Source organism: Bos taurus, chromosome 8 (assembly GCF_002263795.3).
Source record: "Bos taurus isolate L1 Dominette 01449 registration number 42190680 breed Hereford chromosome 8, ARS-UCD2.0, whole genome shotgun sequence".
Classification (NCBI taxonomy): Eukaryota; Metazoa; Chordata; class Mammalia; order Artiodactyla; family Bovidae; genus Bos; species Bos taurus.
Window position 1 is genome coordinate 50,934,797 of NC_037335.1, and position 22,526 is coordinate 50,957,322.

The 22,526-nt window shown below is 39.0% G+C and overlaps 1 protein-coding gene, 1 non-coding gene and 1 pseudogene across 4 annotated transcripts in view; 2 read left to right on the top strand and 1 right to left on the bottom strand.

Moving 5' to 3' along the window:
• TRPM6 (transient receptor potential cation channel subfamily M member 6) overlaps positions 1-22,526 on the bottom strand; it is a 197,506-nt gene that overhangs the window by 131,752 nt on the left and 43,228 nt on the right. For all 3 annotated transcript variants that reach the window (XM_059889458.1, XM_059889457.1, XM_024996176.2), the window contains exon 2: positions 2,464-2,543. In XM_059889458.1, coding sequence (XP_059745441.1) covers positions 2,464-2,543 — 80 coding nt within the window. The remainder of the gene's footprint in view (positions 1-2,463; positions 2,544-22,526) is intronic.
• On the top strand, positions 17,746-17,825 carry LOC112447926 (small nucleolar RNA U2-19). The gene has a single exon (XR_003036190.1). It is a non-coding gene; the product is annotated as a small nucleolar RNA U2-19 (small nucleolar RNA).
• LOC112447925 (uncharacterized) lies at positions 17,953-18,010 on the top strand (annotated as a pseudogene).

The window sequence follows — 22,526 nt, forward strand, 5'->3', positions numbered from 1 at the left end:
GCAACTATGATCTAATTAACAGAACAGAGTTAGGAACCAAAATACCTGGATTTAAATCTCAATGATTTAACAATTCTTCTAAGCCCCAGTTCTCATATCTGAAAATAATATCTGACCCATACAATTATTAGAAAGATTAAGGGTGATAATATATGTAAGGGGTCTTATAATATCTGGTACACTGCAGTTTGTATAATAATGTTGGCTACTAATATTATACTATGAAGATAACAAAATTCTTAAGAATTAAGTAAGAAAATATACATATACAATTTTAAAACCCTAAACACTGTCAAATTAAGGAACATTTGGTGTGAATATAATTGTTATCTTTATTAATCTCTTTTTTATGATTCAAAAAAGCCTCCTGGATTTGGGAGTTAGCCTTATGGTCATCAATGATTACATTTTTAAGCCTGAAGATTTTTTGTTTCTTTTGTAAAAATAAGATTTTTAAATCTTAGCACCATGGCAGATCCTCTGTTGTAACAAGCAGGCTCTCTAATTGTGCTTCTCAGGCTCTAGAGTGCATGAATTCAACCGTTATTGCACAAGGGCTTAGCTGCCCTGCAACATGTGGGATCTTAATTCCCTGCCCAGGGATCAAACCCACCCTGTTCCCCACATTACAAGGTAGATTCTTAACCACTGGACTACCAGGGAAGTCCTGAAGAAGTTTTAACTAGAAAAGAAATCTAGTTAAAATAATGAAATAAAAGATAGTGTTCATAAAATCAGTCATTCTAAATTATTCAGAAATGAATGTTTCAGCCTTTTAGAATTTTTGTTCCCTCAACAAGTTCAAAATGAGGGGGGAAAAAAAGCACTGTAGTCAAGTCCATCAGATTTTTTTCTTATTAGGAGGGACAAAAAGAATCAGGAAAAGATCAACTTTTATCTAAGTTTAAAATAATGAACCATCACTCTTTTGCTGTGCACTGTAAGGAAGAAAATTGCATGAAGGCCTACAGCTTTGAGAATTTTACTAGGGTCTAAGAAAAAGGCTGGCATAGGAGAAATAGCCATAACCATCCATTAACCTTTTTTTTACAATCACAGAAAAAGAGAGACTGCTTTCTTCCAATAAAAAGTAGTACATCTTAGACCATTCATGGAATTATGATCATTGATGTTCTTCTTGAGTCTGTGGGCTAATGACCTACTGCTGCTGCTGCTGCTAAGTCGCTTCAGTCGTGTCTGACTCTGTGCAACCCCATAGACAGCAGCCCACTAGGCTCCTCTGTCCCTGGGATTCTCCAGGCAAGAATACTGGAGTGGGTTGCCATTTCCTTCTCCAATGCATGAAAGTGAAAAGTGAAAGTGAAGTCGCTCAGTCGTGTCCGACTCTTAATGACCCCATGGACTGGAGCCTACCAGGCTCCTCCGTCCATGGGATTTTCCAGGCAAGAGTACTGGAGTGGGGTGCCATTGCCTTCTCCGAATGACCTACAGTTTACCACATTTCATGAAGTTCAAAGTGACTGTGAAGACGATTTTCCATTTACAGAGCAATGCGAGTCACCTGAACTCAATCTGCCTTCCACTGCATCCATCATCATACTACAAAATGTCATAAAAGATGAAGGGAAAAAAGGTTACCCTGATTTTTTAGTCTGTAAACATTTCATAAGCAGGTAAAATGAGGATTTCCAATCACAGGGCTTATAAACCACAGGTAATTCAAAGAGGGTGGGACTAGTAAATATTTAACAAATGCAAAGAACACTATTTTAGTCATCATCCCCAAAGAACTAGAATTTCAGTGACCTCATGGTGCTATCTTTCATGAACATACAGCTGTGATTTCTAAACTTCACATGAATATAAGGTTAATTGCCCAACAGAATCTAAAAATAGAATGGTCCCCCTAATTAAAACACTGCTCTCCTATTTTCCTTTAATTCTTTTCCCTAAGGGCAATGCTACCCAGCCTTAATTTCATGGATCCATTACCCTGGGGAATTTTCCACAGCCCTGTCTTCCTTTATCTTTCACTGGCTACTGTTTTGAACTTTGTTCTACAAGTAGAGTTTTCAAACGATTGTCAAGAACTCAGAGTGGTCAAACTCAGGTCATTTCATTCTGCTGCCCATTATCTGCTCAAGGAAAAAGCCTGCAGGAGGAAACAATTAACTGTTTCTATATCTGAGCATGGAGTCCTGAAATATCCCAGCTACTATATTCCATAGACACCTGGGGATAAGGAATTCACAGTATGTTGAAATATCCAATACTCAAAAGTTATAAATTATCCAAACCCACATGGAATAGATGTAGTACTAGATACTTCCCTGGTATCTATCATTCCACTAGACAAACAAGTGTATTAAAGATAAAGCAAGAGTAAAATTTACCACAATACCAACAGTGGCTCTGCCAAGGTAAAGTCATAGCTCTAAATTTCAATAAGCAGTCTTCCAAGTACTGTAGGTTTAAAAAGAAAAATGTAATTAAAAATTATACCTGTGAGGGTCTTTAGAGCTGGGTATGATTTTGTTACATTCTCTCTTGTTGAACACTCCTTCAATCCAAGATTTCTGGGACTGAATAGAAAAATGTCATTATTTTTGTAGCCTAATGAAATAAGAACTCAGTATAACCACAGTAGGCCAGGTAGGCAATATATGTTTAATTATAATAGACACAAATTAAAATGCCAAGACCAACCCCAAACAGACTAAGTGTTCATTGGCTTCTATTACAGACATACAGACAGAAATAATTTGAATGCAAAAATTTTCCCAAAGTTAATTGGTCCATAATCTCATTTAAATGTAAGATCCCTAAATGCATAAAACTCTACCAAGGAAATAAAGATACAGCTGAAGCATTCTCTTAATTCTTCCAAAAGTCACTTTTAAATCTTGCACTGTAACCCTATAGAGTGAACATGAAGCTCTTAAACTTCAAAAATCTCACTTATAAAGTCCTACTCTGGCTAAGATTTGACAGGAAGCTGGAAAGAATGTCAGAGGAGGGCTGTAATCTCAGCAAGATTCTATGAAAGGAGTTCAATCTAAAACTAATCTGAAGGATATGTAATGGGGAATACTGCACATGCGCCCTCAGAAGGGACCTTAACTGAAAAACTGATTTCCCGATTCACAGGAAATGAGACTTAATTCCTGACCAATAACCATCCACCAACAGTCTCTCCCATCCTCAAGACAATGAATTGACTGCTTGGACTCTGACTGGATGCCCCCTTCTTTGCACTCCCTGTCCCAAACCCTCAACAGATTCACCTGTAGCTTGTGACAGCATGCATTTCCCAAATTGCAATTCCTCTGCTATTCCCAAATGAACTCAATTTCTGGTCATTCAAGCTCGCCCCAGTTTACTGCTTTCTTTAAGGGAGAATTTGCTGCACATTGTATAAGCATAGGATGTTATTGGGTAAATTTCAAAATATCTGAATTCATTCAACAAACATTTTAGAATAGGCCTCCATGTGGCATGCTGGGAATCCTATGGCAAATAAAACAAAGTTCTTACTCTGAAGAAACTCAGAATAAAAAGAAGGAAATGGATAACAAATTGATATAATTAAACCTCATGTGTAACAACTATTAAAAATAGCTCCAAAAAGAGAACTTAATTCAGGGGCCTATGTATATAAATTAAGCAAGCTAGGCTCAAATATTCCCTTCTTTTAAAAGGCTAGACAGCCAACACTAGTAGAACTATCTGGGCAAATTACTTTCTTCATACCTGTTTGCTCATCAATTAAAAATGGAAATAATAATAATAGTAATACCTTACTGTGCTATTGAAAGGAATTAAAAGCTTAGATTTCTCCTTGGGACCTATTAAGGCTCAATAAAGCTTAGTTATTATTATCGGTAAATCAGAGGTAAAAATTAGCTTTTTGGTTGGTAGCATGGGAACTTAACATTGGTGTATTTTTTTCATAGAAAAACACTTTGGTGAGCTCCAAGTCTCCCTCCTAGGACCTCTCATATTACAAAGAATGATTTTTATGGGTCCATTTTTTCCCACCAGACTCCAGTTCCTAACAGGCCCCTAACCAGTCATTGCTATTGCCCCAGGCCCAACCCAGTGATTACAGAATGAGCAACAAAACGAACACACTTAAAATAGAACTTCAAGAATTCATGTATACAATTTTCTCTCCAAGGGTGTAAACAGGAAACCTGTGCCCTAACAAGAACATGGAAACCTTCCTCCTGCAACTCCCATATCTTATCTCAAAACTACAGGAAAAGAAAAGCAGGCTTAATTTGCAAGCGTTTCAAAACAATTCTCAAATTAGAACTTTATTTTTTTGTCCCTACCTCATAATGGTGGCCTTTTACAATATACACTTCAGCACCTGTGGAACAGGTTCCCCCGTGTTCAGTTCAACAGAGTACCATTAGAAGCCATATGTCTGTTGGTTCTGATTCAATAGCCCACATCTATTCAGGGCAAATAATCGACATGTGTTTGCCACTTGGAGCAGCACATTGTTGCTGATATTAGAGAATGTGCCATTTCTGCAGCAATCATGGTAGTCTTTATAGACTGGGTATTTTTTATATACTGCGTTAGTGAGCTTGTGTTTTCATTGTGGGCGTTATTTAGGGAAGGGAAAGGCAGACAGAAAAGAAGGAAAATAGTGCCAGTCTTAGGCTGTGTTGGCACAAAGTTTGCCTCACCCTAATATATTTTACGTGCCCAGGACTGGGGTAAGGGTGGTGAACAGCAAAGAAATGTCTAAGACTAATCCTCTAATGGTAGCTATAAATGAATTAATTCCTGATGTCACTGAAAGTATTTCTTCACTGGGGCTTTTTAGGGTTTCCAGATAACAGATTGTTTCTCAGGGGAATCTCTGAGAAGGAATAGTCTTAGAGGCATTTCTTGATTTTAAAAAAAAAAAATTCTTCTAAATGTTCATGGATTTTTCTTTTTTAATATCCAGGGGACTGTGTGATTAGGTGCTGAAGGGCACACAGCTAACAAGTAATTTTTTTTTTAACTTTCTCATACTTAAAAAAAATTAAACATTTAAAACATACTTTTTCCAGGTTAAATTGACTACTTTCTTTTATATCTATGTTTCTATACACACAACACTTACTTGCACCTAATCAGTTGTTTTCTTCTCAACATTATTACAGTCTACTTCAAGATAGGCATTAGCTTATTTATCATGGAATCTACACCATGCAGGGAAGCACCAGAATGAATCAAATAGACAAAATATTTTCACACTCCAGATTGACATTTTTTATTTTCTCTACACAGCCCCTCCCTTGGAGCAAGGACACAACTCAAATTGAGTGGCAGGCAGATGGATGTGTTGTCTGGGGAAATACATCAATGCAAAGCCAGCCCATCTACTGGGAGACTCAGCTCAGGGTCTCCCACGGCGTTTTGTCCATAATCTGAGGGATACCTCATGGGACTCACTTGATCTGAGATTAAGAGTCATAGGTAAAGGGCATCCAAATCTAAAATAACCCAAACTTGAGGATCTGGCTCACCACACTGCCACAAGTTAACCTCACTAGCTTTCTAGTAAATAATCTTTCCAGAAAACCGCATTTAGGAGTACTTCTTCACGAACACAAAATAACCTTACAGGTTTTCTTCTCTTTGGGTAGTCAAAGGTAAGCACTATTTTGATGGTAATGATTTATTTTTATTTTTCTTATTTTAATGGTAACATTTTTAATAGAATGTCAACTAAATAACTCACAATTCCCTAAAATGCCACTTCTCCCGATTGGGTGAGAAATTTTACTGACATTTTCATATACTGCCTTACTGAACAAAAGCATTTAGAACTTCATAATGACTATTTAGATTACATAAACTCATGAGTATATGAGTAAAACATTTATGAATTCTTCACAGACTCTAATGGGGAATTAGAAGAACTCAACAGTGACCTACTTAGTAGAGTATATCATAAAAGGTTCAAGCTAAAATGTCAAACATCCCTCCACATCCCAAATTGGTGAAAGCTCTCTTTACGTTAGTCCAAAAACACAATTTTAAATGGCAATGAGAAGACATCCTTTCCTCTGCTGTCACACATGCTCAGCCTTATTCTTAGGGAATTAAACTTGAAAACAAGATGTTTATTACTTCAGATCATGTGAAATCATTTTGATAAGTAGGGAAAAGGAAATGGGAGGCTTCCCTTATGAGTATTCTTTACAACTATCCCTGGATAGTGAAATACAGAGTTTAACTGAATGCTGGGCCTATTTGCTGTAAAACCACTCTAAGAGGTTTTCAAGTTAGACACACTCAGTCTCCAATTTCCACTCAGCAAAACGTTCACAAATTTGTTATTCAGGTACACAGGGATGGTCTTTATTTATGCTACAAATATCTTCTTAAATTATCCAAAACTTTACTAGTACTATACCTAAGTGAACATAGTCTAGAAGTTTCTTGGAGTGAAGCTTTACTATCAGCAGAGCTATACTCAAATAATTGACTTTTAGAAAACCTACCATCCTCTGAGACAATAAAGCCTTTACTAGGAATTATAGGCTAAAGGCAATGGCATTTATGTTATCCATAGTAAGGTTTATATACAAAGAAGATTAGTTGTTTCACTTTCTAAGTGTAACAGGGCAGAAAGAACACTGCTGCTTGCAATTCCATGCAGATACATATCATATATTTAACATATTTAAATACCACACATACCACATATTTAATTCAAAATCTTTGCTAAAAGAAAAGAGTAAGAGAGGGCTTATCACATTGAGTGAAGTAAGTCAGAGAAAGACAAATATATTATATCACTTATATGGGGAATCTAAAAAAATGATACAAATGAATTTATTTACAAAACATAAATAGACTAACAGACACAGAAAACAAACTTATGGCTACTAAAGTGGGTAATGGGGGGTGAGGGGAGGTGGAGAGAGATAAATTAGGAGTTTGGAATTAATATATACACACTATTATATACAAAATAGGTAAATAACAAGGATCTACTGTATAGCACAGAAAACTGTATTCAATATCTTATAATAATCTATAATGAAAAAGAATCTGAAAAAGAACACACATATATATGCATGTATAACTGAATCATTTTGCTGTATACTTGAAATTAACACATTGTAAATTAACTATATTTCAATTTTTTTAAGTGGAAAATAAAAGAATGAGAGAGGACTAGAAGAAGAAAGGTGAGAGAAAAGATATAAAATGTTTAGGTGTGGGCAATTTCAATGCCATTCCACATTCAGGAGTACAGCATGCCCACGAGAAGCAGCTCTCAAACTTTGGGGAGTTAGAACTCCATATTCATTAAATTTACCAAGGACCTCCATAGAATTTCACTTGTGGAATACAGCTACCAATATTTACATATTAGAAATTAAAACTGGGACTTTTTAAAGTATTTCCCCATCAATTCATTTAAAAAATCAATAATTATAATCAACCTAACACATGTTAAAATAAATATTTCTCATGAAAAGTATTTTTTAAAAGGTTTATGAGAAAAGCATTGCATTTTTGTCTGGCTTACCATTGTATTTTTGTCTGGCTTTAAACAGCAGGATTCTTATATCTGCTTCTGCATTTAGTCTTTTACAAAGTGGTTTTGGTTGACGTACATAAAAAGAATTGACCCAACAGGGACATGGAGTTGGAAAAAGGAAATAGTATTTTAATAAACATTTTCGATATCATGGATTTGTCATGTAACGTCTGGAAAACTCCACTGTATGCTTATGATAGAATGAGTGGAAAAGGGAAACAATGTACCAGTATAAAAATAATTTTGACTTTGAGGAACTTTGAAAGGGTCTCAAAGATCCTGAGGAATCCCCAGGGGTACCACACATGAAAGATCACTTTCTAAAAGTGACCACATATAGGCACTAGGGTTCAGTGTGAATGAGAGGCAGGATCTGCTGCTTCCTGGCTGGTCTCAGGTCCGATGCACATCTTAGTCTGCACATCTCATCTCAGTGAGTGCACTGCAGTATTTCAACATCACCTATTTAATCTGGTGTTCAACTGAAGAAAACTCCCACATAGAGAAAAAAGCAGTTAGAGATCAAATCTTCACATACTTCTCTTTCTGAGCAACGCAGGAGATTTTTGAACGATACATTTGACTGCATTTATTTTTACCTTTACATCTGACTTTAGTACCTACCACATGGTTCCTCCCAAAGACATCACTGAAGCATGGTAAGGGATAAGCCCTCCAGAACTCAGACAGTATATGTTCTGTCAGTCTACCTGCTCTTCCATTGATACTTATAAGAATAATAGCTTTATTCATTCATTCATTCAAAATACTTTGGTGGGCATATTATATAATTCTAATAAAAATAATAAATAAAATTGGGTCCCAGAGACTAACACCAAAAGAGAAGAACCTATGTTTACTGATAGATATTAATACCAAATATGGCACAAGAGCAGGCTGTGGGACTCCTTAGAAGTAGAAATCCCTGCTGTCTGCCAGTATTTGGGGGAGGCTTCAAGGAGAACACAAAACTTAAAAAAGTCCTTGAAAGATGTCAAAGATTTTTTTTCCCCTGCACATCATGTAGGATCTTAAATTCCTCAACTAGGGATCAAACTTACATGCCTTGAATTGGAAGCTTGGAGTCTTAACCATGGAACTTCCAGGGAAGCCCCCAAAAGATGACAAAGGTTTTGAAAGGTGACTGATGAAGTTCAATGGTGGTTAGAAATGTAGAGTCTTAGGCCTGGAGAAGAATTCAGAAGACACCAATGCTAAGGTACAACAAAAGCCACAAAGTCACTGGGGAGGAGAAAAGAGAGAAGATAAAAGAGCCAGGAATCTTGGGGAACACTAAGCATAGGGTAGAGAATAAAGTTCAGGGAATAAAAACCAGAGCGTTATTAATCGGGATGACATGATACCTGAAGTTGAGAAGGGAGAAAATTTTTCTCTCTAAAGTTTGTATTATTACAAAAGTAGGTACTTTCAAAGAAATACTGAGAAGTGTTTAATCATGAAAAGAAAGTAAGAAGGACAATTTTTGTTGTCCATGACAAATACACAGATTGAGAGAAAATCAGGAAGTAGATTGTAAAACAGAGAAGGAAGCTAGTGTAAGATATCCTTGGAAGAAAGAAATAAAACAGCCACTAGATCAACAATATAAAGCAAAGTCAATGCTTATGTAGACTTTCATATATGTCAAGTGAAGTGAAGTGAAGTGAAGTGAAGTCGCTCAGTCATGTCCGACTCTGCGACCCGATGGCCTGTAGCCCACCAGGCTCCTTGGTCCATGGGATTTTCCAGGCATGAATACTGGAGTGGGTTGCCATTTCTTTCTCCAGGGGATCTTCCCAACCCAGGGATCGAACCCAGGTCTCCCACATTGTAGGCAGACGCTTTACCGTCTGAGCTACCAGGGAAGCCCTCATATATGTCAAGGGCTGTGCTAAATGCTTTAAATACTATTCACAACTGTGAGACAGATACAATTACCACCTCTACAGAATGGAGCAGGTTCTATGGAATACAAGCACTAGCATTCTTTTGCACTGTGTTTAATAAACAAAGTTGAGAGGTTGACTTTATATTAAGAAAGTTGGAACCATGTATGTAGATAAAAGAGTGAAGATGGAAGAGAGAATAAAAATGACTTTAGAGACTTTGGGGGTGAGGAGCAGGAAACAAAATAATATGAATAGCCAAGGAGGAAGACTCAGCCTTGAGGAAAATGCTGCTTCTTGTGACAGAGGCAAGCAGTTGAGTGGCAAACTTTCCCTTCTTGGTAATTCTGCTCCAGACCCTCTTATCTATGCTCTTCAGAATATGCTCTATGCTCTCCACATCTCCATTTAGCTGCGATGCCTGCAAATCTCAGCATTCTCCTTTGTTCATCTTAACCAGACAGAAAGGCAGGTGATACACATGTGGAATCACAGTGCCTCTTTTCATTACTAGCTCTTTACAATACAACATCAGCATAGTACAGTATCTTTTCTGTGAACCACAAAGCATAGGAAATGCTCTCTCAGTAGAGGATCCAACAAATTTAAAATAGATGCGGGGGGACTTCCCTGGCAGTCCAGTGGTTAAGACTCCACTCTTGCAGTGCAGGGAGCGTGGATTTGATTCCTGGTCAGGGAACTAAGATCCCACATGCCATGAAGCACAGCCAAAAAAGAAGAAAGAAAGAAAGATGGGGAACACCAAGAGTATCTCACTGTTCACCCTATGGAGAAACTATCATATGACTTTCCAGGAATGTCCCTAATACACTAACCGAAAAAAAATGTGTGCCCAGATGACTAGACTGTGTGACGTGTAATTGGAGACTTCAGACAAGTGGACAAGTCAGAGCAAGGTATAATGAAAGGAAAGGAAGTGGAGAGCAAGCGTAAGGTAAATGTGTTTCCTTCTCTAGTCTGTAAGAAATCTCTATCAGAAAACTGGATAAATCCTGTTCTTCCTGGGCAATTCACCCCAGGGGTTGTTAAAATAATCTCCAACCATCCAGCTATCCAGCTGTCCATTTTCCTCAGCATTTCTTTAGCTACACTTAGAAATAGGTACTCTACTTACATTTTTTAAAATTAATTACAATCACTTTAGGTAAACATTTTACAACTGTGTGCATAATTGCTACTTAGCCAAAAACAAAACAAAACAGATTTGCTGTAATGTTACAGTAGCAGGCAGTAGATAGCTCAGGTGGTAAAGAATCCACCTGCAATGCAGGAGACCTGAGTTCAACCCCCTGGGTTGGGAAGATCCCCTGGAGAAGGAAATGGCAAGCCACTGCAGTGTTCTAGCCTGGGAAATCCCATGGACAGGGGAGCTTGGTGCGCCACAGTGCATGGGGTCGCCAAGATTAGGACGTGACTTACCAACTAAACCACCACAACCACCACCGTAATGTTATAATTGTTAAAATTATAACATTAGTTATAGTTCTTGGATTGCTCTTAGTTCTTGGACTCTAAGTCTCCACTCTTTCATGGAACATGTTAGCCAGGCCCCAGTAACTTTTTTTTTAATAAGTAATTTTGAAAATGGTGTAAATGTCACCAGTACAACCGATAAGAAAGGAGAAAATCTTTTCTGCTCATATAAGCAGTTGGAAAATGTTTTCTGCTCATATGACTCTCCAGAAAGAATAAACTATCCATTGTTCCCCTAATTATATTTAATCAAGGATCGCCTGTGAGGATATCACACACTTGTTTCCACAGGATGCAATTTTGGTATATTCTTTTCCAAGAGACTTCCACCCATTATCAACTAAGAATATTACCTCCCCTAAATCTTTCATCTTAATGCAAGATTTTTACATTTATCTTTAGGATTTTTTAACTTAGTTTTTAAAGTCTTTGAAATGTTTAACTTAAAAGATAGAAATTGTTAAGATTTTTATCTGAATTTAAGCTGAAAGATTTAGGGTAGGGTACAAATCAGATTGGTTGTTTGTTTCTTTTTCTCAGAAAAAAATTACATCCAGAACAAATAATTCCCCTAAAATTCAAAGAGGAAAAAGATGTTTTAATGGAATGAGGTTGGACCAGGAAGTTGAGAATCAGAAGTCTGTCAGGGGTACCAAGAATTCTGTGAGCAACAGAGGTTGGCAGATATGAAATATCATTTGCTAGGAAAAAAGTTCCCAACTTCTCTTTCTGGTTGTTATTTGATTTTCAAAGTTCCCAAATTGTTGTTTAGAGACTGACTGTACTTTCAATGCACTTCAGGAAGGAAAGGGAACACAGTTATTGCACAATGCCTTTTTCTAAGTCATTGAAAGCCAAACTACGCAACAAGTTTTCATTTCCACTGGGTACTGATTATTAAGACATTTCTTCTATATCTAATTTCTTCTGCTAATTTAAGATGAGAAAAAATATATTCTATTCATAAGGAAGAGACCTTGAAATGACCTAAAAAGACAATTCTAAAAAAGTGATTAAACAAAAGAAAAGCAACTTTCTTCTTTAAAGAAGGTATCACTCAAATGATCACATATTTTGTGATTGTATTAAAAAGAAGAATGTTCTACCTTAGTCACTTCTAGCTACAAGCTGAGGAAGACTCTCTTTCCTAACCAAACTTGGGTCAGGCTCTTTCTGACTTGAGTCCTCTTTCTAACTAGGCCCCAAACTTGGGCTCTCTCATTAGCTCACTTAGTCAATTTTTAGAATCCAGCTGAGTTAATTTAGCAAAAATCCCCCATGCTTGGTATCTGATCACTCTACTCTGGCCCACCTTCAGCAAGACTCCGGTTGAATGGTCTAAGAAGAATCCCCTAGCCTTGATGTTTCCTCTTAACCCTTTCCATTCACTGATGGTATCCTGCTCCTTGCCCATAAATCTCCACTTCCCTTGTATTTGGAGTTAAGCCCTATCTCTCCTGCCTCCTGAAAACTCCCATTGCAATCATTTTTTCTTCACTGGTCTTCCTTGTTCTTTTTAACAAATGTCATGAAAAATTTTTCTTTAACAAAGCCCATGCACCATACATACACACACAGACACACACACACGCACACACAAATCACTGTCTGTGGGTTAGAAAACAACACTGACAACATATTGGGATTCCAGTAATTCTTAGAAACTCTCTCCTGGGCTGACATTTACAGAGCTTGTCCCTTCAGTTAAACTGAAATGAAGGACTCTGACATCAAGGAGACCCCACAGAGAAGGACTTCAGATGTCTCCTTATGGGTAAGTGGTTTCTATTCCTTCATCTACCACTCTGCTTTTCACACTCAGTATTTGCTAAACCCAAACACCAGCCAGCAAGATGCACTTTCCAGCTGAAATATCTCCACTAAAAGAGCTGCTTCTCAAAATGTGATTTCTCTTGGAAATAGTGGCTATTCTTGCAAGTAGTGGCTATTAGCAGCTCAAGAGACCAAAACATGAGCCTGAGAGGCTTGCCTCTTTATCTCATCCAAGAACAAAGATCCAATCTGTAAAGTCTTCTGCCAAGTCACTTACTCCCTCCTAGTCTGTCTTTCTTAACACTGTCCCAGGGAATTCCTTGGCATTCCAGTGGTTAAGACTCCACACTGTCACTGCTATGTCCTGCGTTCAATCCCTGGTCAGGGAACTACGATCCCACAAGCTGTGTGGTGTAGCAAAAAAAGAAAAGACTGCCCTAAAGACTCTAGCTAATACTATAAAGAGTTTAAATCTTAAGACTTTGGACTTTCTTTGTTTTAATCCAGCAAGATCTACTCAGTTGACCTGATCACAGAACAATACTGACTACTTGGAATCTGAGTTTCTCTAGGCCAGATAAGGACAAAAATTGGGGGGTTTGGTTTTTATTTGTTTGTTTTAAATCACTTTAAATAGACACTAACAGAGGTGACAAAGTTCAGTCAGGATTAACTGATCCAGGCCAAGGATCTGTAAAGTACCCTCTGGACTGAAATCCTTCTGGGAGGAAAATTCTCTTTCCTAAGATAACAAGATTCAGTTTATAGGAAAAAAAAAAAAAAACCCTTAGCTCTTTAAAATATCAACAGAGGATATCTATCTCCTCCAGGAAGAAGAAAGGTGTTCTCATATTCAAAGGCCAACCTGCTCCACCATAACCTGTGCTGTTCTACATTGCTGTTGTTTGGTCTGTAAGTCATGTAACTTTGGTCTGTAACTCCTTTATGGCTCCATGGACTACAGGCTGCCCTCCAGGTTCCTCTGGGAACTCCTCCCAAGTTTCCCAGGCAAGAATACTAGAGAGGGTTGCCATTTCCTTCTCCAGAGGATCTTCCCAACACAGGGATAGAACCCGGGTCTCCTGCATTGGCAGATGAATTCTTTACCACTGAACCACCTGGGAAGCCCATTCTGTTCTATATGCTTATGTGCTAAGTCGCTTCAGTCATGTCCCACTCTTGCGACACTATGGACTGTAGCCCACCAGACTCCTCTGTCCACGGGATTTCCCAGGCAAGAATATGGGAGTGGGTTGCCATTTCCTCCTCCCAGGAATTTTCCCAACCCAGGGATTGAACCTGAGTCTCTATGGTTTCCTGCATTGCCACACAGGTTCTTTGCAACTAATGCCACCTGGAAAGCCCTAAGATAATATAAATAGCAGGTATCTTACTTGGGTTACTGTAACAGAATACCATAGGCTGGATAGCTCACACTACAAATATTTATTTCTCAACATTCTACAGGCTGGAAGTCCAAGATCATGGTGCCCTCATGGTTGGGTTCTGGTGGGAACCCTCTTCTTATTTACAATAGCCACCTGCTTACTATAATTTCACATGGCAGAGAAAGCATTCAATTGTGTCTCTTCTTGTAAGAGCACTAATCCCATTCATGAGAGCTCCACTCTGAAGACCTAATTATTTCCCAAAAGTTTCACCTCCAAATACTATCACATTGTAGATTGGAGCTTCAATATATGGACTTTGGGGGGACACAAACATTTAGTCCACAGCGGCAAGTTAACAATTTCTTCAGCACTCTCTATGCACCCGCTTGCACAAGGCAAAGCACTTTGTTTATATTAACTCTGCCCCAGAGCATGTGGGAAGTAGTTGCAGTTATTATCTCCATTTTACAAAAGAGGACACTGAGTCAGAGAGGTTGAGTAATTTAAACAAGAACACAATAGTTCATAAAAATGACACCAGGATTCAAACACAGGCAGTCAGATTCAAGTCCACACCTTTAATGACTTCATTTCACCATCATTTACCCACAGAACTTGCACAAGTATCAATCCCTGAAGCTGAATAGTGATTTGGGGTTTACAAATCACTTTCCTGAAGATCTGATCCTCACACAAATCCCATAAGGTCCTTAGCAGATGTAAGAGTGACATAAAGCACATGAAGTGCCCAGAAAAATCTCTGCTTCATACCCCAACCTCTTTTTTTGGTATCCTTAGACCCAGAGAGAGGTATCAAGAGGGTCATGAAGCCCTAGAAATTGTATAACAACTTTTGCATGGATCTGAATACATGCATTTCTCAAGAGAAAATCTCAAGAGCTCTATTGAAAATAAGTGCTACACAAGGGTCTGAATATGCTGTTCTCCAAAGAAGATATACAACTGACCAGGGAACACAGGAAGATTTTTCACATCATTAATCATTTAAATGCAAATCTAAATCACAGTGAGATACTTCTTCACACCTACTAGGATGGCTATAATCAAAAACTCAGACAATACAAAGTATTGGCAAAGATGGGGAGAAATTGGAACTCTCATAGATTGCTGGTGGGCATGGAAAGCTGTACAGGCACTGTGGAAAACAGTCCGGAGGTCCCTCAAATGGCTAAACATAGAATTACCATATGATCCCGCTAGTCCATTTCTAAGTATCTACCCAAGAGAAATGAAAACAAATGTCCACACAAAACCCTGTACACAAATGTTCATAGCAGTATAGACCAAAAAAAAGCAAAAACAACAAAATATCCATCAATGGATGAATGGACAAATAAAACATGATATATCCACACAATGAAATTATATTCAGCAATACAAAGAAGTACCGTTACATGCTACAACATGGATGAACCATGAAAATGTTATGTGAAGTGAAAGAAATCAGTCGCAAAGGCATATACATTGTATGACTCTATTTATATAAAATGCCCAGAATAGGCAAATCCATAGAGAAAGAAAGTACACCAGTGGCTGCCTGTGGCTGATGGAGATGAGGAGGATGAGGAGATGAGGAGATGAGGACCTAAGGAGGATGAGGGATGGTGGGTATGTTCTAAAACTGACTGTGGTGATGGATGCACAACTCTGTGAAGATAAAAAAAAATCTCATTAAATTGTATACTTTAAATGTGTGAATTATATGATATGTGAATATATCTCAATAAATCCACTAAAAAATATATTTGCGGAAGTGGCACAGGCAGAAAGGGAGAAAAGCCCAAAAATAAACCCATAAACAATTTGGGTTTAACCATAGTGGAAAACAAAATTCAGACATGTTTCTAACCAAAGGAAGAAATCAGGCCATGAATGTGTTTTGTTCAGCCCATAAGTGTTTTCAAAAATCTTTGAAGCAACTAGAAAAATGTAAAAACCCAGAGGTTTCATGTTCAACAAAAAATCTATACATCCGCATTTTCCTTAACAAGGAACAAAGTTTAAACAAACAAGCAAGCAAAAAACAGAATCTGGTAATACTAGGTTGCATTCTAATTTGGCAATGGTCTGTTAAGGCCAAGGGTGGGCAGTCATTTTTAGACAGAGCTTAAATTGCCCAGTAAGCCTGAGTGCCCAGCAGGTCAGGTTTCCACTGTGAGTTTCTGAGTCACTTATCTATAGCTTTCATCAGATTGTCAAAGGAATCTCTAACTCCAAGCACATTCACAACCTTTAGAAAGAAGCAGCCAGCAAACAGTGGCCATTTGCTTTACAGATAAGAAAACTGACCTAACTTGCCTGAGGCCAGGAGAATGTGCAGTCAGCAGTGAAAACTACTTTTTCTGACTCTTGGTTACTTTCATTACAATTCTGGCCTCCCTGTTGATATTTCTAGAGCATCTACAATTACCATATCCTGTTCTTTTCCGCAGCAAATGAGAGAAATCAGTGAGAAAGGAAAGAACCTTCTAGACATTCCAAAATGGCATATGATTTTCAGGTTCTATGATCTTCTAATCACACAAATTTTGCCTGGACCTAAATTCCTTTGGTTTGTGTGGGCAACCTCAGCCATCCTCCTATCCCACAGCCCAAGGAAGATAAAGAGAATGTTAAACTCTTAGGACGAGGAAATAATCCCAAGAATATGTTTTCTCCAAGGTTACTAGCACTCCTGCTACAAAAAGCACAAATTCCTGACAGATTCCACCCTGGGACAGGTGGTTTGCTGATGTCAAAAATGACTATTTGGGCTTCCCTAGTGGCTCACTCGGAGAAGGCAACGGCACCCCACTCCAGTACTCTTGCCTGGAAAATCCCATGGACGGAGGAGCCTGGTAGGCTGCAGTCCATGGGGTTGCTAAGAGTCGGATACGACTGAGTGACTTCACTTTCACTTTTCACTTTCATGCAAAGGAGAAGGATATGGCAACCCACTCCAGTGTTCTTGCCTGGAGAATCCCAGGGACAGGGGAGCCTGGTGGGCTGCCATCTATGGGGTCGCACAGAGTCAGACACGACTGAATCGACTTAGCAGCAGCAGCAGTGGCTCAGTAGCCTGGTGGGCTACAGTCCATGGGGCCACAAAGAGTTGGACACGACTGAGCAACTAACACTTTCACTTTTTCACATTTAGTGGCTCAGTGGTAAAGAATCTGCCTGCTAATGCAGGAGACACAGGTTCCATCACTGGTCTAGGAACATCCCATATGTCGTGAAGCAATTAAGCCCATGCGCCACAACTATTGAGCCTGTGCTCTAGAACCTGGGAACCAGGACTGCACAGCACATATGCCAAAACTACTGAAGCCCACACACTCTAAAGCCCGTGTTCTGCAACAAGAGAATAGTTCCAGCTCTCTGCAACTAGAGAAAAGCCTGCACAGCAACAAAGACCCAGAATAGCCAAAAATAAATAAATAAATAAAATTAATTTTTTTAATAAAGTACATAATTAAAAAAAAAAAAAGACTATTTACAAGAAGCTCCAAGTCCACAATAGGTAAAGTGAGAAGAGAATGTCACTTGTTTATAGTCACTTACCCCACCAAGCTTTGAGTTTGCCTGGAAAGAAAATTCTATATGATGCCCACACATAGTTTAGGGAGAGGTGGGAGAATAAAGAACAACCCATTCTCAGAGATCTACTCTTACTGAAGAGGATTAATGATGAAAATAGCCAAATCTGAGCATCAGAAGACTTCTTAGTCCACCTGACATATGATCTCAGTAGTACTGAAAAGCAAAAGAATAATTTAAAATAAGGGGTGTGTGTGTGTATAAAGGTGACAGTGAATAACTGAGGATTCACTGATGGATAAGTGAGAGTGGGCTGGGTGTGTGCGTGTATGAAAGGCTGATCAGTTCTGAGCAATGATGACAAGGTTTTACTACAGACCTTTGTAACTACACTTGATCTGAGCTCGGAGAAACAGGAAAAGAAAAAGAAAGAAGAAGAAGAAGAAGAATCCAGTTCACCAGGCTGATCTCTCCAATCAAAACACACAGCATATCTGCAACCCCTGGATACCTGACTCGTATCCAATCTGGGTGGGCTTCAAGATCCAGAGCCAGCAAATAGCACAGGATCATTCCACATCAGGCCAGGGCTGGAAACAAAATGCCAGCTGGGAAACTACAGGAGAACCAGGGCCAGGGAAGGCACCTGTCTATGCCCTGCAAGCAGTAAAAGTCAAAACAGACCAGAAGGCTCTCGCAGAGAGGCACGTGCTTACAAAACCAGGAAAAGAATGAAACTTTTAAGGCAAACAAAATGACCACTTCTCACTTCTCTCAATTGTGTAATTCTGAAATAGTCTCAAAGTTTATCCGTGCCATAAACAACTTAGGGACCTTTTCCCCAGAGATATGGAAATGCCAAAACTCATGGGGAAAAAAATGAAAAATAGCATTGGGCTACCACCAACAAAGGAACATGCTAAAGGTTCTGGTGCCAAGAAGAGTTTCCAGGGAAGTCCACTGTTACCCCAACCCCTGAAAAAAGCCATGATTCCCTGCAAAAGCTGAACCCAGCTGAAAACAGGTTCAATCATGAATTCAAAGTATAGGACAGGGCTACCCTGGTGGCTCAGTGGTAAAGAACTGGCCTGTCAAGGCAGGAGGCACAGTTTCAATCCCTGGTCTGGGAAAATGCCACATGCCATGGAGCAACGGAGCCTAAGCACCACAGCTATTGAACCTGTGCTGTACAGCTTGGGAGCCACAACTGCTGAAGCTCACATGCCCGAGAGCCTGTGCTCCACAACAGAAGAAGCTGCTGCAATGAAAACCTGTGCACCACAACCAGGGAGTAGTCCCCGATGTCTGCAACTAGAGAAAAGCAATGGAGACCCAGCGCTGTGAAAAATAAAATAAAAATTACAAAGTAAAGGACAAATCCCACTACGGAGCTTGTGTGAATTTTTTTTCTTATTTTTTTAAAAATGGTGGTAAAATACACACAATGTAGAATTTACCATCTTAGCCATTTTATAGTCCACAGTTTAGTATTATTAACTGTACTTAAACTTGTGCAACCAAATCCTACGATGTTTTCACCCTGCAAAAATTAAACTTTATTCCCATTACACAACTTCTCATTTCCCAGTCTTCCAGGCCCTAGCAACCATCATTCTACTTTTTCTTTCTGTGCACTGGACTACTTTAGACATCTCATATAAATGGAATCATTCAATATTTGTCTTTTTATGACTAAGCATTGCATCTAGCATATTGTCCTCAAGGTTCATCCATGATGTAGCATGGTACAGGAATTCCTTCCTTTTTAAGGCTGAATAATATTCCATTGTATGTGTACATCACATTTGTTTATCTATTCAGAATATCCATTTCTGTGTCTCAGAGGTATGGTTCTGTTGCACTGGTGGCACACACAGAAGTTATGGAGTCCAATTTGTAATGGTGGTTTTCTACAGAGAAAGACAGACAGACTTGGTTCAATGATGTGTGTACTCCAAGAGAGGAAAAACAAGCTCATTAAAGCTGCTGCTGCTGCTGCTGCTAAGTCTGCACTCAATTCCATCATCTAGAACCATCTCACCATCCCTGTCTACCTCAAAAATAAAGGTTTTGTTAACTGTATATTCCCAGGTTCTGGAACAGGATTTAGCATATAGTTCAGTTTAGTTCAGTCACTCAGTCGTGTCCAATTCTTTGCGACCCCATGAATCGAAGCACACCAGGCCTCCCTGTCCATCACGAACTCCCGGAGTTCACTCAGACTCACGTCCATCGAATCAGTGATGCCATCCAGCCATCTCATCCTCTGTCGTCCCCTTCTCCTCCTGCCCCCAATCCCTCCCAGCATCAGAGTCTTTTTCAATGAATCAACAATTCTCATGAGGTGGCCAAAATACTGGAGTTTCAGCTTTAGCATCATTCTTTCCAAAGAAATCCCAGGGCTGATCTCCTTCAGAATGGACTGGTTGGATCTCCTTGCAGTCCAAGGGACTCTCAAGAGTCTTCTCCAACACCACAGTTCAAAAGCATCACTTCTTCAGCGCTCAGTTTTCTTCACAGTCCAACTCTCACATCCATACATGACCACTGGAAAAACCATAGCCTTTTCTAGACGTACCTTTGTTGGCAAAGTAATGTCTCTGCTTTTCAATATGCTATCTAGGTTGGTCATAACTTTCCTTCCAAGGAGTAAGCGTCTTTCAATTTCATGGCTGCAATCACCATCTGCAGTGATTTTGCATATAGTTAACACTCAGTAATTATTTATTGGCTGAGTGAAACTAGAAAAGTAAGTGTTCAGAAAATTTTATATGCTTGATTTTGAGTGATCCAATTCATCTGAATATATTAGCCAGGAAAGCATCTGTTTGTATTGATATGGAAAAATAGTCCAAGAACTACTTTTAAAGGAATCAGGTTGCATATCAATAATCAGTATAATTTCCTTTATGTAAAAACAAATGCACAAATCAAAACAATATATTGTATATAATAATATATAATAATACTGTACCTAATTAATATTTTTCAAATCCAATGGTTTGGTTACTTCTGGGTTTAAGAGAGATGAGGACCAAAGACAGAAAGGAAACTTTCTGTTTGAATTTCTACTTGTAGGGTTTGAATTATTTACCAAAAGAACATATTTTTGTATTATTAGTGAAACTTTGGTAAGAAAAAAAAAATATGGAAGGATCATATGTCACAAGAACACATTGATTCAGGGCCTTCCCTGGTGGTCCCTGGTTAAGATTCACCTTCCAAGTGCAGGGAAGTGTGTGTTCAATCCCTGGTCAGGGAACTAAGTTCCCGCAAGCCTTGCTACCAAAAAATAAAACAGACACAATATTGTAACAAATTCAATAAAGACCTTAAAAATGACCCACATCAAAAAATATATTTTTTTAAAAAAAGGAATACATTGATTCAGTTTACTTTACATGTAACCTTTCTCAGAGACCTACTGGAGAATGTGCTCCACCAAAATAATGGGAAATAAGAAAGACAACGACATGGGATACAAGAAACAGGATCCAGCATTAGAGAAACTCAAAGGGAACCTTTGAGATAACTATATTCTGAAGATAGATGGAAGGAAGAGAAAAGATGTTAGTGATAGGTGCAGGAACTTAGAAGAAAGCTAAATACTCATATTCCATTCTGAAAAAACAGTGCATAAATACTAAACCTGAAAAATCAAGGAGTAATACAAGCATTATTTAGACATGAATAAGTACCAACTAGCTAAACAGCGGGGACAGCAATGGCACCCCACTCCAGTAGTCTTGCCTGGGAAATCCCATGGATGGAGGAGCCTGGTAGGCTACAGTCCATGGGGTCACTAAGAGTTGGACACGACTGATGCGACTTAGCAGTAGCAGCAGCTAAAAGAGATGAACATGATTGCTCTTTCTGAAAAGAAAAAAATGACACAAGTTCTGCTGTTTTTGGTAATGAACCTTATGGAATTATTTGTTTCTGAACTACGTGTATATACAACTTCAATCATACTAAGAAGTAAAAAGAGAAAAATCACAACTGAGGCCCACATCAGAAAACCATACCTAACGGGGGAGTAGGGGGTTGCCAGGTGTCAGTCAAGCCAGAATATCCAACACTTTATCAGTCATGGAAGAATCCAAAGCAAATGAAAAACGAAATACCAAAATTTTTATACAGGGAAAAAAGAAATTCCAGAATCCAGTCCCCACTTTGGTAGTTAAAAATGAACCACCTTCTCCCTAGGAACAAATGCTCAAAATCCCGTGCATGGTATCCATATTCTTCGTGTTTTAAACCCCTACCCTGGACTCCAAATCCTAACTATTCTCCTCCCTCAACTTCATTTTCCTCATCTATAAACCGGTGTGGTGGGAGTGGTGGGTGGTGATACTTAGATCTTACAGGATTACTTTCTGGGTGAAATAATAACAATCAAACTTCTGTAATCCAATAAATATTAGGCGTTATTCGAAATGTTATTGCATATATAACATCTCATTTAATGTTCAAATTACAGTCCTCATCCCATTTTCCAGATGAGGAAGCCAAAGTACAGAGGTTCCAGTAACTTGCTCAATATCGTAGCTACTGGTGAAGCGGGATGCGAATTCGGCTGATTTGGCTTTAACAGTCTGTACCAAAAACCAGACTATGCCGAAATGCAAGAATAAAATGTGCACAATAAACCGAACTACTTCACACATGTGTGCCACTCCAGACAAAACAGGTAGGTGATAGCCAGTTCGAGGTTTGGCCGCCTTACAAGAGACTAAGGCACGACCAGGGTCTCCACTCCTGTCCCCAATTCCCCAAGCTCCTTCAAGGCTCCCCAGCAGCCGGGGGCGCCCTCCCTCCCCCGCCCCCCAACACACACACACACAAAACTTCCCATAGCACTTCGGACGGGAGTCGGGAGGAGCCAGCGCGCTGCTCTCGCTGCGAGCCCCAGTGGTGGGAGGT